A 17,662-nucleotide genomic window follows, 5' to 3' on the forward strand; every position below is an offset into this window, starting at 1 on the left:
AACCCTGGGCCGAACCCTGGGCCGAACCCTGAACTGAACCCTGGGCCGAACCCTGAACTGAACCCTGGGCCGAACCCTGAACTGAACCCTGGACCAAACCCTGGACCGAACCCTGGGCCGAACCCTGAACTGAACCCTGGGCCGAACCCTGACCCCCCTCCCTTTGTGCTGAGCCGCTGATTTCTCACCCGCCACAAAGAGGCAGCTCTGCGTCTCAGCCGCGTTTTCGGGGCGCGCAGTTCACACCTTGTTTTTTGGGGAGACCCTTTTCATAACTCTATAAATCGGGGGCCCTGCATCTGCCCAAGCGTGTCGAATGCCGCCACTCCGCCAATTACGGGCGCTGATAAATAATGGCGGTCGCGGCGGGAAGGCCGGCGTAATAAACGATGCTTTAATAGCGCCATGGCGGAACAGAGCCCAGGCTTCTATATTTCATCCTGCTTCCCGTCTCCCACTTCCTCCGCCCCCCCCCCCCCCCCCGCAGCTGGACTGGAGCAGGGGGAGAAAGGGAAGAGAAATGACCGTGCTCCCCTCCGCGCGGCCAGCCCCCCCCCCGCCCCCCCCCCTCGTGCTCCGGCCCAACAAAAGCATCTGTTTCCATACTGCGGCATTGAGAGGCCGGCTGACTGAGGCCCTACACCAGGCTGCGCCGGGCCGGCTCACCTTGGGGCTGCCGCCTTTGTGCTCCCTTTCTAGCAGCAACTCCATCCATCTTGGTGTCTGAAAGACAAAACGACAGGGCCCTACTGCAGCTGGCCTCTGAATAGGCCCGGCCACTGAGGGGGCGGAGCCAGCATGGTGGTCCTCCACAAAAAAACACACAGTTAAACAGTAACCAGGACACAGCATCCTGAACTCGCTACTGCCTGCAGGAGAGAGGGGACAAACCACTCTGCACACTACTAGTGCACACTACAGCCTGCAGGGGAGAGGGGACAAACCACTCTGCACACTACTAGTGCACACTACAGCCTGCAGGGGAGAGGGGACAAACCACTCTGCACACTACTAGTGCACACTACAGCCTACAGGAGAGAGGGGACAAACCACTCTGCACACTACTAGTGCACACTACAGCCTGCAGGGGAGAGGGGACAAACCACTCTGCACACTACTAGTGCACACTACAGCCTACAGGAGAGAGAGGACAAACCACTCTGCACACTACTAGTGCACACTACAGCCTGCAGGGGAGAGGGGACAAACCACTCTGCACACTACTAGTGCACACTACAGCCTGCAGGGGAGAGGGGACAAACCTCTCTTCCAGTAGGGCTCTCCCCATTCTAAACATCCTGCCGGACAGATCCTAATCCAGTTACCCTGCGTCTACAATCTTAGAAATATGAGCATGCTCTCATGTTAAACACTTTATTTAAAAGTAATTCAGTTCTTCATGCGATGAACAGTAGGCCATGTAATGCCTTTGCTGCTTTTCATTTTAAAGTTTTTTTTTTTTTACTGTGTTATGAGGTCTGTTTCATGAAGAACTGTTTCATGAGTTGTCCTTAATCTCAGATTGCAATTTGAAGTCAGTCCTCCCTGTCAATCCCGGAAGTAAAAGAATTTCAAATGACCTGATTAGAATTTTGACATTAAAGAAAAAGAAAGTCATATGTGTTCACATGGGGATGTGAACCAGCTGGTACATCCTGTTGCCATGCCAACAGGAGCTGGCTCAGATGATTGACAGGGCTATTAGCTTGACTCTTCAACATGTATGTAGGAGCTGACTTGTCAATCATAGGGTGAGTTTGATTGACATGATGCCACACTGATGCTTCACCAGGACCTCTCATACCGGGTGAGTGACAGGTTATATTTACATTCACGTTTTTATTCAACTCAACTCACACAGACACACACTCACACATGCGCACACAGACACACACACATACACACATAGACACACACACACACACGCACAGACACAAAAGTACTAGCTGGTAAAGATGATTGAATTCTGGGAAATTCAAAGCATGTCTTTTACTAGCTGGCAAAAAAATCTGTATTTCATATTAGTCATGAGGATGAGTGTTTATATGATTAGCGTTATTGTCGAGTTATTCAATGCACTGTTCAGCACTGCAGGAACAATATCTACTACTGTGGTGGTAGGTATGCCATCCTGCCAGGCTAAAGCGTGCTGGCAGGTATGATCATACCTATACAGCACCGAGAGTATGGCACTGTTCAGGTTTCTACTTAAACAAGTCCATTCACCACAGAGATTTAAAGAAATGTGCTTTTATTAGTCAATAATAGACACACACACACATACATACTGATACACACACACACACACACTCATACACACCGACACACACACACACTCATACACACACACCAACAAACACACTCATACACACCGACACACACACACTCACCCACACACACACACGCTCATACACACACACACTCATACACACACACACACACACACTCATACACACACACACACACACACACGCACACACACACACACACACACACATACACACACAGCTGTGATCAGGCTTTAGAGACGAGTGTAGAGCAGCAGTGATCAGCCTTTAGAGGCGAGTGCAGAGCAGCAGTGATCAGGCTTTAGAGTCGAGTGCAGAGCAGCAGTGATCAGGCTTTAGAGGCGAGTGCAGAGCAGCAGTGATCAGGCTTTAGAGTCGAGTATAGAGCAGCAATGATCAGGCTTTAGAGGCGAGTGTAGAGTAGCAGTGATCAGGCTTTAGAGGCGAGTGCAGAGCAGCAGTGATCAGGCTTTAGAGTCGAGTGCAGAGCAGCAGTGATCAGCTTGAGGCGAGTGTAGAGCAGCATGATCAGCTTTAGAGCGAGTAGAGCAGCACTGATCAGGCTTTAGAGGCGAGTGCAGAGCAGCAGTGATCAGGCTTTAGAGGCGAGTGTAGAGCAGCAGTGATCAGCCTTTAGAGTCGAGTGCAGAGCAGCAGTGATCAGGCTTTAGACGCGAGTGTAGAGTAGCAGTGATCAGGCTTTAGAGGCGAGTGTAGAGCAGCAGTGATCAGGCTTTAGAGGCGAGTGTAGAGCAGCAGTGATCAGGCTTTAGAGGCGAGTGTAGAGCAGCAGTGATCAGCCTTTAGAGTCGAGTGCAGAGCAGCAGTGATCAGGCTTTAGAGGTCAGTGTAGAGCAGCAGTGGTCAGGCTTTAGAGGTGAGGGCAGAGCAGCCGTGATCAGGCTTTAGAGTCGAGTGCAGAGCAGCAGTGATCAGGCTTTAGAGGCGAGTGCAGAGCAGCCGTGATCAGGCTTTAGAGGCGAGTGCAGAGCAGCCGTGATCAGGCTTTAGAGGCGAGTGCAGAGTAGCAGTGATCAGGCTTTAGAGGTGAGTGTAGAGCAGCCGTGATCAGGCTTTAGAGGCGAGTGCAGAGCAGCAGCGATCAGCTAAGAGAGGTGTGATAGCATCAAGCTGATCTTCAGCTTGTTGGGGGTAGGCTCTGAGCAGTGTGATCGCTTTAGAGTCGAGTGCAGAGCAGCAGTGATCAGGCTTTAGACGCGAGTGTAGAGTAGCAGTGATCAGGCTTTAGAGGCGAGTGCAGAGCAGCTGTGATCAGGCTTTAGAGGCGAGTGCAGAGCAGCCGTGATCAGGCTTTAGAGACGAGTGCAGAGCAGCAGTGATCAGGTTTTAGAGGCGAGTGCAGAGCAGCCGTGATCAGGCTTTAGAGTCGAGTGCAGAGCAGCAGTGATCAGGCTTTAGAGGCGAGTGCAGAGCAGCCGTGATCAGGCTTTAGAGACGAGTGCAGAGCAGCAACGATCTTGCTAAAGGTAGCCAGGCTGTGATTAGCATTCAAGCTGAGTCCTTCAGCCTCTCGGCCTTTTGTGGGGTAGGGCCTCTGAACGCCCCAGAGTGGTGGGGGAGTGGGGGGTAATTCTAATCAGACCATGAAAAGAACATGATCTAACTGTGTTCTCTCCACTTAAATCTACACCCAGACCTCCCTTTCTCTCTTTGTCTTTCTCCAAACAATGCAGCAGCCCAATTTAAAAAAGAAAGAAATCAAAAGAAAGGAAAAAAAGTTTGAATGTAGGAAAGAGAGAGGGAGAGAAAGAGAGAGAAAAATAAAGGGAAGAGAGTGGAGGACTTGGAGCAGACATAAAAATTCCGGTAGTTGTTAAGTGATTTGGTGGTGTGATGAGCATGACAGCAAGACCTGAATGGGCCAGAGAGCGGAGCTCTGTCTCGACTGCTGCAAGCCAAACAGGCCTGAGAGTGGAGCTCTGTCTCGACTGCTGCAAGCCAAACAGGCCTGAGAGCGGAGCTCTGTCTCGACTGCTGCAAGCCAAACAGGCCTGAGAGCGGAGCTCTGTCTCGACTGCTGCAAGCCAAACAGCCTGAGGCGGGCTCTGTCTCGACTGCTGCAAGCCAAACAGGCCTGAGAGCGGAGCTCTGTCTCGAATGCTGCAAGCCAAACAGGCCTGAGAGCGGAGCCTGTCTCGACTGCTGCAAGCCAAACAGGCCTGAGAGCGGGCTCTGTCTCGACTGCGCAAGCCAACAGGCCTGAGAGCGGAGCTCGGTCTCGACTGCTGCAAGCCAAACAGGCCTGAGAGGGAGCTCTGTCTCGACTGCTGCAAGCCAAACAGGCCTGAGAGCGGAGCTCTGTCTCGACTGCTGCAAGCCAAACAGGCCTGAGAGCGGAGCTCTGTCTCGACTGCTGCAAGCCAAACAGGCCTGAGAGCGGAGCTCTGTCTCGACTGCTGCAAGCCAAACAGGCCTGAGAGCGGAGCTCTGTCTCGACTGCTGCAAGCCAAACAGGCCTGAGAGCGGAGCTCGTCTCGACTGCTGCAAGCCAAACAGGCCTGAGAGCGGAGCTCTGTCTCGACTGCTGCAAGCCAAACAGGCCTGAGAGCGGAGCTCTGTCTCGACTGCTGCAAGCCAAACAGGCCTGAGAGCGGAGCTCTGTCTCAACTGCTGCAAGCCAAACAGGCCTGAGAGTGGAGCTCTGTCTCGACTGCTGCAAGCCAAACAGGCCTGAGAGTGGAGCTCTGTCTCAGGCTGCTACAAGCTGAATGGGCCTGAGCCTGGAGCTGCATCTCATGCTATACCTAGATCACATTCACCTGAACCCCTATACATATACCAGATACACATACACCCCTACACCTATATCACATATACCTACGGCCCTACACCTATGCAACATACACCTAAACCTATACCACATACACATACACCCCTACACCTATACCACATACACCTAAACCCCTATACCTTTACCAGATACATATACACCCCTACAGCTATACCAGATACACCTAAACCCCTATACCTAAATCCATATATCTACACCCCACAGCAACACCTACACCAGTTCATACCCTCACCCATCTGCTCTCCCACCGCCCATCTTCGCCCGTCACACAAACCGACAGACTGGCTCCTGAGTGCAGGACGTCTGCTTAACCGAATGACCATGTGATGCACGCACGACACAAGCAGGCCTGTTGTATAATGACCTCTGCTCAGCTCATAACACTTCATGTCTTTCTTTAGCGCTAAATCTGATGATGTCCCCAATCCAATAACTACCACAATCCAGCCCAGTTTGGGCTTATTCCCCTTCTCCTTTAGAAACCAGGAAGGAAAATCAGAGGTAGTTGGGACCAGCAGGATAATTATAATCTTGACAGCTTTGTGTTTTATAAGAGCCCCGTTAAAACGCAGTAATCCAGTGACTTTCATTCTGCAGCATTATATTCCACTGACCTGCTCAATCCAAAATTCCGCATTACCCAACTTCAAACATACCCAGCAATAGAGCACTACTCGTGAATAAGCAACTAAGATCTGTCACTGTAACAACTTATAAAATTAAGAACAACTGTAAAATATGTAATATCTATTTTACTGTACAAATGATTAATTATGCTAAGCATCTGCATTACTCATTTCTACTGAAACACTTTCTAAGCACTTTAGAACCAATTATTAATCACTGCCAGAGGAATGTCTAGCTACTTATTAACTATAACGAAACCACTAATTTCATTATTTCCAATTAGCACTGCACCTGCACATAGTGAAAAACACAAGTCATACACACATTTCCCAAGCCAGAGAGAAATGTGTTTCTAATGATCAAAGCATCCAGAAGCACAGGAATAAAAACGCAGCAACACACCTAGCAACCAACTGACAGGCAGCAACGCACCTAGCAACACACTGACAGGCAGCAAAACACCTAGTAACACACTGACAGGCAGCAACACACCTAGCAACACACTGACAGGCAGCAACTCACCTAGCAACACACTGACAGGCAGCAACTCACCTAACAACACACTGACAGGCAGCAACTCACCTAGCAACACACTGACAGGTAGCAACTCACCTAGCAACACACTGACAGGCAGCAACTCACCTAACAACACACGGACAGGCAGCAACACATCTAGCAACACACTGACAGGCAGCAACACAATACACTGGCCAACAAGTCTATACCAGAAGGAAAAGCCTGAAACTGAAGTGCTAGCCATGTTGTCAAAAGAAGAGATGATCGGATACCTTCATTGGGTTAGGGTTAGGGATAGACAGTGTGGGTATATTATTACACAGGTAATTCATCTCACCTGGTTTCTAGGGTCAGAACAGGTCATAGGTCTGAAAACCAGCCACCTGCTCTGCGTGGCCAACGTGGAACACATACACTGCAGTGCCTACACGCGTGAGAAATGCACCAACACAAAGTCCTCCAGCAAGCACCCAGCTGTATCTATGGAAGGAGAAGAACGGGGAGACATTCATGGTTGTTATTTAAATTATCCTGAAATTGGCACTTATTAAGCAAATAAGTGTGATTTTACAAGTAATACTGAAAATAATCCGATCAGATAGAGCTCACAGCTCAGGAGATGTTTTAGGTTGCGGTCCGAATGATCGGCACTTGGTTCTGATTGAAATGAGGGTGGATTGTGGGCCGTATTTCAGCAAGTCAAGCAAGGAAATTGGAATAAGGGCTATTTCATTTTGGGCCAGTAATAAATATTTGCTTATTCTTTTGGAAAAACATAAAGAGATGAGAGGCAGAGAACTTAAATAAGTGTGGCGGGGGCAGGGGCTGGAAACAGCCTGTAATGAAGCTGAGAGGAGGAGAGGAGGACAGGAGGAGGAGAGGAGGAGAGGAGAGGAGCACCGTGGATCAGCCCAGTCGGCTGATGGTTCTGTTTTGTGTGTCTGTCTCCTAATTGTGCCTGGAGTTGAAACCCTGATGGATTAATTTCTGGCACTGGTGTTGCGTGTGTTCAGCTGAGAGGCTCAGCCACACCCAGGGCTTCAGGCATATTTCACACCGGACAATAAGACACCCTCAGCCTCCCTGTTCACATTACACACTTCCTGTCACCTTCCCTCTGACATGCAGCTGAAAGGATTTTCTAAAATTAGTTTGTTTTACTTTTTCGACGACCGTTGAAGAAAAAAGTTGTTTTGTTGCGATGGTATATTTTCTGCAGTAGAGCACATAATGTGCAGTGTCAGTTCAGCTCTAAGAGACAATAAGCGAATCAAAGTGGGAACAAATGTACTCACACAGAAAACGTCTCGCACAGGAGACAGAATCCGGAACATTCCCCTGAGTAAGGGCGCCGGCCAGATCCCCGCACCACGGGAGGGCGAGCCTTCTGAAAAACAAAAAAGCACTTTCCTAAAACTGTGTGTCAGTGAAGTTTGTGTGGCGGTTCTTCATTATAATCCAAGTTTGACTGAAATGCAGACAGACAGACAGACAGACAGACGGACAGACGGACAGACAGACGGACAGATGGACAGACGGACGGACGGACGGACGGACGGACGGACGGACAGACAGACGGACGGACGGACGGACAGACAGACAGACGGACGGAGAGACGGACAGACGGACAGACGGACGGACGGACGGACGGACGGACGGACGGACGGACGGACGGACGGACGGACGGACGGACGGACGGACGGACGGACGGACGGACGGACGGACGGACAGACAGACGGACGGACGGAGAGACGGACGGACACGGACGACGGAGAGACGGACGGACAGACGGAGAGACGGCGCAGTGGCCTCTTCACCCCTCCCCCCTCCGTCTCTGTTTTCTGGGGAACATTCTGAAACAGCGCGGCTCTGCAGCTGCCCGCGCGGCGGACGGAGGCCGCGGCGTGCCGCTACGTTCCGCTCGCATCATTGTTCATTTCTCTCACCATTCAGGGCCCAAGTGCTCCTTTCAGCTTCCGTATTCAGGACCTGTTGCCTGGTAACTAATAAAGGGGAAATCGGCCACTGTATTAGCGAAGATGTGCCGCAGGCCGCCTCGCCACAAAGAGCCCGTATAAAGGCTGTTGATACAAGTTAATGATGCTCATTCAAAAAAACATTAATGGGTTTCTTCATGGTGCACTAAAGACCATAGACATCTGAAAAGGGAGTGATACTTTTGCGATGCACCTTTACAAGTTTGTGTGTTTTTGTCCTTGGGAAGCACAATGCAAACACCCATGAGAATAAAACGCAGCTCAGTAGCACTTCTCCCACTATGTCCACAGTGCTGTTCGAAAACAGAAACAAGAAGCTAAACTGAGATGACAGTAAATGCCAAGGATTTACTATAGGAATTAAAACACACACACACACACACTCACACACACATTAAAGTATACACAGTAAAACATACACACACAATTTCTGTCTCACAATTGCTGCATACACACTTAAATGTGCAACAATAACTGCTATGTTGTAATTGTTATTGTTAACAACAAGAGTAGCCATTACAAATCACCTCTTTCAGGTCCCAAGAGATTCTGCATAAGGCCCCTACAGACTGGATCAGTGGACTAACCTCTCTGAACTCTCCACACTCATTGTGTTCACTTAGAAAAACTGGGATAACTCATCTCAGAACAGACTGCCCCGGCTAATCGTCATTATTAAGCAGGGATACAGCAGGAGAGAGGGAGTCTGGGGTTCATTATTAAGCAGGGATACAGCAGGAGAGAGGGAGTCTGGGGTTCATTATTAAGCAGGGATACAGCAGGAGAGAGGGAGTCTGGGGTTCTGGTGTGTGCGGTGTGCGTCTTCGCTCTTCATCTTCTATAGTAAGGAAGATGTAATTGCAATAGTGTGATAATTAATTCTCTAAACTGTGTTGTGTTTTTTGTCAACCTCCCCCCCACCCCCACCCCCCCCGAAAAAAAAGTTTAATCCTGAAGAGATAAACTTAATTTAAAAAATACAATAATAATAATAATAATAATAATAATAATAATAATAATAATAATAGCTCGTGGCGATTTCTGAATAAAGTGAGTGGCGGACAATGAAGAGGGTCAACGGTAAACACACGCGGGCGCGGGATTATACATGCTCAGAGGCGGACGGCTGTGCGTGTGTGAGGTTGGTGTGTGTGTTTGCCTGTCTGTGTGGCGGCGTGCGGGGGAGGCTGTTGGTGTTTGAGGCAGGGGTGCCGAGAAGCTTAGCTGAACAGATCTGGAATTCTTATAAATCTTCCGCATTTAAAGGGCCAATATGTACGTTTCCCGTTTGTTGTATGCGTACTGCATGTAAGCGAAGCGGACAAAGTTATAGTCCGGTCACTCCGAGCAGAATAAAAGGAATCAAAGGATTTTCCCTTAAATGGACTAATTTTCTCCTTGAATTATGAAAGTAACGGCGAGGTAACAGTCTGTGCTCCGTACCCGACAGCTTAATTCCTCCTAAACCCTTCCACGTGGCTCGACTAGCCGTGGCAATTAGACCTCATTATAGACTCATAAAGGGTCTCATTTGTGGGATTACTTAAGAGACAATGAAATTTTATCGTGCAGAATTTGGAGGAAAAAAATAATATTGAAACTGGGACGGTGTGATGTGGGCGCGCGCCATACATCATTCCGCCTCGGATGGTTCTCCAGCCCATTGGCTCGCGCGTTATCCGCTGCGTGCTCTTTATTACTACAATTACCGAGGCTGTGACAGACGCGTTTGTTTTTCCACATTTATTCAAGTTTAAAGTCATATTTTATTTTCCTTTACAATCATGGAGCTGATATGCGCGATTTCAATTAAATCATTGGTGCTGCTGGTGACCTGTCGGTCGCAAACATGGGGAATTACCAACAGTATCCACGTGAAACTGGCCGAATTTGTTGAAGGTATTTGCCACAGAAATATGTGGTTTACTTATCGAAATGAAAGGTAAAATATAGCTATTTCCCGACGTGAAATAAAATATTTATGTATGGCTAATGATATTGAGTTCGCAGCTTTAATATTAGGCTACACTCTCACTATAGGCTCGCGAGGTTCAGCTTGTTGGAAACTTTTGTTAACATTTTGGACGTGTATATAAATAATATAAACAACAATGATTTACAAAGGTGTGGGAACAGTGACTTCACCGTGACCTCTACTTTAACTGGTACATGGAGAGGGGTGAACAAACAAACCACCTATTGTTTTTCTTCTCTTTTTAACAGTCTTAAATATTATAGGGCTTCACGCGCTGTCTGGATGGCAAGAGGTCTTGTTTCTTAGATGAAAGTGGAAGCGAAACCCACCGCTGACCCTCTGGAGATCAGACCCGCTAATTATCGTCACAAGACGAGGGATTAACGCATTTCTGGAATAGTTGCCTGTTTACCCAGCAGAGCTCCACCATAATAAACACTTTCTAATTGAATCCTAATCGCTATCAAATAGCTAGTAACCAGACTCACCAGCGATTTATAAACCCGTAATTACTGGACCTGAAATCTTTACCAAACCGAGGTGCAGCACGATTATAATTATATTTAACGCGCGCAGTCGGCCACTTTTCCGTGGTTTTATTCACACACATTCACACTGGACATTAATATATACTACATTTGAATAAGTAAACGGAAAATACAACTTTGCGTCGCCCTGTAATATTTAGCTAAAATAAATAAATACAATGCCCTGCTCCAGCTGAATCTAGACAAATGGGCATATTTAACACTTTAATTGACAAAATATTCAAATGAGGATTTGGTTCTAAACCATTAAATTGAGGGAAGACCAGCGTTAATTAAAAGTAATGTTTAATTTGTTCTTGGTGATTTTCAGTTCCAAAACGTTGTATGTAAAAAACTATACCATTTCCATTACACGCCCGATACGTGCCTGCAGTTAAAAATAATCAGAATTATTGTAACAATGTCGCTCTTCCCTGACTGAATGTCAGTTATTTTGATTCAAGTCCTTAATTTCTAAACAGTTCTGACTCTCTTGGTCACAACACTTCATGCAAAAAACAAGACATTTGAAGTTAGAGTTTAAACGTCGCACTGAGATGCGGCAGGGCGTGTCTGGTGTGTAGATACATGAGAATTCTAAACCTTAGCTTAAAAATAAAAGCCTAGATGTGGCCTTCAAATGGTATTCGTCGTGTGGTCGCGATATAAAGTGATGGTACATGCAGATGAAGAATATAAAGTTTTTATATATATGCAAGTCAGAACAAACAGGTGTTGAAAGAAATCAATGAGTGCGATTTAAACAGCTTTATTAACGCACGTTAATAAAGTTGTTTCTTGTTTCCTGATACCGTTGGGAAACCGCATCCGAGGGGCTTAAATGAATAAATGGAGAGTTTTCATTGGAAGTTCTTTGAGGAATCACGTGTTTCGGGTCAGCGGTGGTACTAAAGCCCCCGGAGCAGGGTGCGCACGTGGGTGACGTTCGGACCAGCCCTCTCCGGGGTCCCTTTTGTTTAACCGTCAAACATAAGCACCTTCCGAGACCTCGGGGCTTTAGAAGAGAAACAACCGCACCTCGCACCAGGAGCAACTGACCGCACCAGCGCAGCCATGTCACGGTCCTTCTACGTCGACTCTCTCATTATCAAAGACACGGCGCGAGCTGCGCCTCTGAACGAGCACAGTGTGCAAGATTTCCTCATACCACTCAGCGTGCACTCCTCCAGCGTGATGACCGTCACCGCGCCGGCGTGTCCCGCCAGGAAAAGCGGCACTTTCTGCGTCTGCCCGCTCTGTGTCACGTCGCACATCCATCCCCCCAGGAGCAGCATCCCGCTGCTCAAGCCCCAGTTCCCGAGCGGGGAGCCGCAGTACTGCCAGAGGCTGGGGCACCCACAGAATCCGGCGATGACACATCCCGGGCACGCACCTGTCTGCACGCCCACCTACAGCGTCACCGACCCCAGGAGGTACCACTGTCTCTCCATAGGTAAGGGCATTCGCGCCATAACCACCTGTTCGTATGCACCAGCCTTACTTTTCGTCGTTCGCCATTTATTAGGCTTCAACTGATTGATCATGTTTTTACTGGTTTGGGATTATTTTCACAAAATCCGTTATAGACCAATCACCGAACGCGCACGTGAGCTTGAATGGTACTGGCGTGACAAGTTCAGCTGAAAGTTGTTAAAAAAGCTAATTAAGTGCAATGCAATGTCTGCAGTGATGGTGGGAGAATGTCCAGTGTTACAGCACTGTCCTCTCTTCACAAACAGGCTCAACGGAGACCAGTCACATTCAAAACGGCAAAAGGATGCGCACGGCTTTCACCAGCACACAACTCCTAGAGCTGGAAAGGGAGTTCTCTTCAAACATGTATCTGTCGCGACTGAGAAGAATCGAAATCGCGACCTACTTAAACCTTTCAGAGAAGCAGGTAAAGATCTGGTTCCAGAACCGTCGCGTGAAGCACAAGAAGGAGGGCAAAGGAACCCAGAGGAACACGCACACCGGGTGCAAGTGCGCGAGCGGACACGCGCACTACCCCAGGTCTGAAGATGAGGAGTCCTTATCGCCCGCATCAGCAACGGAGGAGAAAGAGATTTCCCCCATCTAAGGGCGTTTATGCACCGGCTGTGCGCGTCCAGTAGCACTTAGTCCCTCCTACAGACTGTTTAAGCCAGCTAACGCTCGCGCAGGAATAACACTCAGTATTAATATTACAGTATATGCAAATCGTTTTGATGCGGATGGCAGATTTGTGTTTATCGGCTCGTCCTGGCGTTCATTGTTTTTTTTTTTTTTTTTTTTTATTTCACGGTGTTTTTAATAAAATCGTGAACGTGTCCATTTTTCGAAATATGTCTACGTTGAAACCATTGTTAAAGCTAGAGATTAGGGGAGAAAGCATTGTATCACATTGTTTAAAAAAATTTTTTTTGGGTGGGGTTGGGGGAGGGGGGAGGTGAGACAGGTGGAGGACAGTCCTGTCCGGCGCCTGTTTTATTAATTTCATATAACTCCTCCAGTATATTTCTACACTGTAAGCGTGGCGTGTGTCTTTGGACCAACCCGGTACTGTTGATATCCTGACTGCATACTGTGATTTTCCGAATTTATATGTTTATGGCATTATATAAATGTGTATATTTGTATTTATTTAAATAAAAGATTCGCAGCATCGAACTGCATGCTGTGGTGTCGGCGCACATTATAAACACCTTTTCCACTCAGTCCTCCGGGCTGTTCACCGGTAAATGCTTGGTGTTCATCCGCCCCGTTATCTTCGTGAACTAGAACCGTAAACTCTTGCGGTAGTTGAATCTGGGCCGCAGATTTACACTAATGTGTGATTTGATTGATAGGCACAAAGCGTTCTTGGGGAAAAGGGAAGGGGACAGGGCGTGATTGCCGTGTCTACAGCAGCTCTAAGAACAGGACAAATCCTCCCCCCCCTTTTTTTTTTTTTTTTAGAAAAGTAATGATCTTTTCAATGTCATGGTAACCACCCCTTTTACAACCAATTTTCGGTTACAAGGAGGAGTGGAATGGATAAAAAACAAGACTCAAATGAATTAATTATTGTCAAATTCTGTCTGTTTTAAAAGACAAGTTGGCATTGGCCATTGCAGCGCGCGGTGAGACCGCGCGCATTCGCCGGCTTATTGTGCCAGTTTCTATGGAAGTGGCAGGTTGACAGGGCAGCTTAGAATGCAGGGGCGGTTTCGCCCGCTTTAATGATCTGCACTGTCACTTTTAACTCGCAGCCTTCGCGGCTTTGTCCGGTTACCCTCTCCCCCTGCCATCCCCGGCCTGGAGCGAGATCGGCGACCGCGCGCTTTAATTGACTTACAACACAATCAGGACAAGAGCACTACAATAAATAAAGTGGGCGCGAGATGTTTAGGAAGCGGTCTAAGTGGCGCTTGATTGGGTACATCGGTATATAACGACTCATGCGAAATACAACAGCGCGTGCATAAGAGGAGGGCACACCAGCCACTTCTTCCAGCCCGAGTTGTTTAGTGGAGTTGAGAGCAGACATTCAGTACGTTTGAGTGCCTCGTTTTATTTCAAAATACTTGATTTTACAGGGAATAAAAAGGAATTTTCTTTCTGCCGCGGCATCACTGTGTGAATTGGGCAATGCGCGAGCCCTTTGATTTGCCCAGTTATAACCATCTTATGGGGAATCGTACGTCTGACAGGAAAGTTTCATCAAGGTCTTATAAGCCAATCAGAACTTCAGAACCATGCATGCAAAAACTGGTTTTACACAAACAACAGGAAACGGTGGCAGCTCAACATTCATATATCAAGTTCTATTTCAAGACTAGTTCACCTGTTACAAGCTTACATTACATGTATTTGGCAGACGCTTTTATCCAAAGCAGCGAACAACACACACATACCCACATTTATGAAACATTTATTGCGCCGCTAAAGACATCAAGCAGCCAGGCGCGTGTACAGCTGGATAAAATAAGCCGCTTGGTCTCGTGCTTTGAGAGATCCTGCTTTGAACGTGTTAGATAAACCTGCCGCTCAGCACGTCTGCGGCTGCCGAACAGCTCAGACTCCGCTCTGAGTGAACCATTCATGTTCCGGCTCGTATGTGAGTCCAATAAGGTCAAATGTAGTCCGTTCATTTTGTCCTTATTCTTCGTTCTTTCCTTTAAGCTGCCTGTTTTCCTGAAGGAAGTGGAAATGTAACAAAAGCAACTTATTATTATTATTGTTGTTATTGTTATTATTATCATTATTATTATTATTATTATTATTATTGTCGTTGTTACTATTAGGCCTAATAATAATAATTACCAGCACCATAATTATAATCAGCATAATCTTGTGTCTATGTATTTCATTATCACTGCAAATTCACTTTAATGTTATTTAGCAGGCATGATATGGATACAAATTAAAGCATACATTATCCAATAATACCATGGGATTATTTTTCACCGTTTAAACGAATTAATGGATGAATAAAGTAATAATAATAATAATAATAATAATAATAAACACGTTGCAATAAACTCATTATAATTAATTAATAATGGAACAATAACAATAATGTCATGCGAGACTAATACAAAATTCCCTGCTCACACATAAAGGTCCGCGGCCTCTCTGCGCGTGAACCCTGGTAATGACCTGCATAAGCGGCCCGCTTATTTCCACCTTCATATTTTACGTCCGCTTTTGTGTGGCGCGCGGTTCCTCGTGTTAACTTAATCCAAGAGGAGTTTAATTGCAGTTTCAGTCCCACATTGGCTGATTATGTAGCAATTCCTTCCAAACCACAAAAAGGGCTATATTGACTGGGCAAAGGCTTTGACATGTTGGATTGTACTTCCAAAGACGTGTATTTAGCCGCGAGACCCCCGACTGGGGGAGGCCCAGAGGCTTTGAAGAGACAGCGACAGGGTTCCTCTAAGCGCGAGAGACCGATTTAGTCACTGTTTCATTAGGCGCTATTTGAACCTTTCAACTTGGAGTAAATTGAGGGGGCAACGCTGAAATGGAAGGATTACGTAGAAGGGGCGTTAGGAAATTAGCTAACGCTTAATTTAACTCGTCTTCCCCGGGAGTTTGGGATACATTCCTAATTGAGTGGGGAAGCAGGTGAAGATTCGGTCCCATGCAGCCCCATTCAGCCCGAGAATAAATGGCCTCTTTTTATTTCCCGCTGCTGGTAATATATCATACAGAGAAAGACACCTAATGAATATATATTGAATTTCTTATTAATCGAATTAGAGTCCACCCTCGCAGGTGTGGGAGAAAAAGACCACCGTCCCATTAAAACAGATTAACAATAGAGTTAACTGCGGTCCGGGGAATGTCCCCCTTTTCAGCCAAATAAAATCTGACCCGAAGCTGTCAGGGCTTTATAATGGGGTCCAATCTCGCAGGAATCGCAGCGCCGTGTGCAACACACAGCAAACTGCAACAGAGCAACATCTGAAAAACTTACCATTTTCATTTTGAAGCCCCAACTGTTGATCCCCCACCCATTTCGTCAAAAGAATTCAGGACTTATTGCGCATATAAAAATTCAAAAAATGTTTCCTAAATCCTAAATGTGATAATTTACAGCTGTTCTATATATATATATATATAATTTTTTTTTTTTTTTTTTTTTTTGCTACACAAAACAGTCGGCTGTTTAAAATGACGGCTAACCTGCAATGATTAAAATTACATTGGTGTTTTAAATAAGGTAAAACCATGCAAAATGCATAAGACCCGCTGTTTGCGTCAAACTAAAGGGTGCCTCTGGATTTAGAAAGCCTTTGTGTGCGCGAGGGGAGCGGAACCGCGGGACTCTTGATGAGGTAGAGGACACGCTACCTCTAACTCCCGAAAGGTGAGAGTATGCTAATGAGACGATATTAAACAGATACAATACCGGACACGCCAGTCCCACAAAGACTATAGAACTACTATAGAAATTCAGGTAATTATGCATGACAAAGGACAATTAATAAGCCCGCTTTTCAGCAGCCTGCAGCTGCCGCTTCTCTGAGTGAAGCTCAAGTATGAACGCTCAAAAAAGTTGTGTGCGCTCGTGCAGACCCTTGGTTCCCAGCCGAAGCTGCAGACACAACCTTGGCTCTCGCGGGATGCAAGAGACACCCCCTTGTCAGTGTCCAAGAGCTTTTAAAGCTCATGAACTATTTTGGGGTGACCAAGGCAGGGGTCTACGAGTGCTCGATGGGCGTCTGTGACAAAGACGACGAAACTGCGAATTCTGGACACGCGTCGCTTCAGCGCAGCCTTTGGTGACTTAATTTAGTGAGCGGTCTCGGTCATCGCAGAATAGGTCTCTGTCTTCTTTGTCTCTCTTTTCAGAGTGAACCCTTTTTAAATCGTGTCAACCACTTTTAAATGCACCTCTTTGTTTCGTTAGAGCGTGCCTCCTATATCATCAACTTCAGTTCGTGGCTTGGCTGAATTAAACGGCACAACTGAAAGCAGGCTAACTGAATGGGGTAATGTATTATTCTGCTGCCGCGCGCTCACTTACCCCAGCATCGCAGCACATTAAAAACAGCAATAAAACAAGATGGCCGAAATAAAGGTTAATGAAACATGAAGTACCATATTTGTTTTCTAGAAAATCCAAATAAGCGCTTTACTTTCTTGTCTTGATTAAAAAAAAAATATTATTATTATTGTTGTTGTTGGAAGTAGTAGCCTATAACTAGAAGTAATAGTAGTAGTTGCATCTTCGTGCATTTAAATTGTATTAAAGATTTGGCTTACATTCTATAATTACATGCACCTTACTCTTTGAATCGCGCTTACATTAGTTAAAACTTGGTTTGCTGGATGGAAAACATTTATCCTTCTCACCACTTATAATAATCGTAATCGCCATAATGATCATAATAACAGCTATCATATAACATGTACGGATTTTGAAAATACAATAGAATTCGCCATGCAGT

The 17,662-nt window shown here is 46.6% G+C and overlaps 1 protein-coding gene and 1 long non-coding RNA gene across 3 annotated transcripts in view; one reads left to right on the forward strand and one right to left on the reverse strand.

Annotated features, from left to right (window-relative positions):
• Window positions 1-589: 589 nt before the first annotated feature.
• LOC135254040 (uncharacterized) overlaps window positions 590-17,662 on the reverse strand; it is a 38,172-nt gene continuing 21,099 nt past the window's right edge. The window contains exons 4-6 of one of the 2 annotated variants that reach the window (XR_010329753.1): window positions 7,539-7,627; window positions 6,581-6,723; window positions 590-723 (exon numbers count right to left, since the gene is read on the reverse strand). This is a non-coding gene — a long non-coding RNA (uncharacterized LOC135254040). Of the gene's footprint in view, window positions 724-6,580; window positions 6,724-7,538; window positions 7,631-17,662 lie in introns of both variants that reach the window. The other variant, XR_010329752.1, reaches the window with a different exon arrangement.
• Window positions 11,576-13,396, forward strand: gsx2 (GS homeobox 2). Its single transcript, XM_064333963.1, has 2 exons — window positions 11,576-12,195; window positions 12,482-13,396. Exons 1-2 carry the CDS (start codon window positions 11,817-11,819, stop codon window positions 12,820-12,822), a joined length of 720 nt encoding a protein of 239 aa, XP_064190033.1. The 5' UTR covers window positions 11,576-11,816; the 3' UTR covers window positions 12,823-13,396.

The sequence above is a fragment of the Anguilla rostrata genome, chromosome 4, assembly GCF_018555375.3.
Source record: "Anguilla rostrata isolate EN2019 chromosome 4, ASM1855537v3, whole genome shotgun sequence".
NCBI lineage: Eukaryota > Metazoa > Chordata > Actinopteri > Anguilliformes > Anguillidae > Anguilla > Anguilla rostrata.

Excerpts from the sequence above, each read along its gene's own strand:
- gsx2 (XM_064333963.1), top strand. The coding sequence starts at position 11,817 with ATGTCACGGTCCTTCTACGTCGACTCTCTCATTATCAAAGACACGGCG. Across the intron at positions 12,196-12,481 it reads GTACCACTGTCTCTCCATAG|GCTCAACGGAGACCAGTCAC; the intron begins GTAAGGGCATTC and ends CTTCACAAACAG.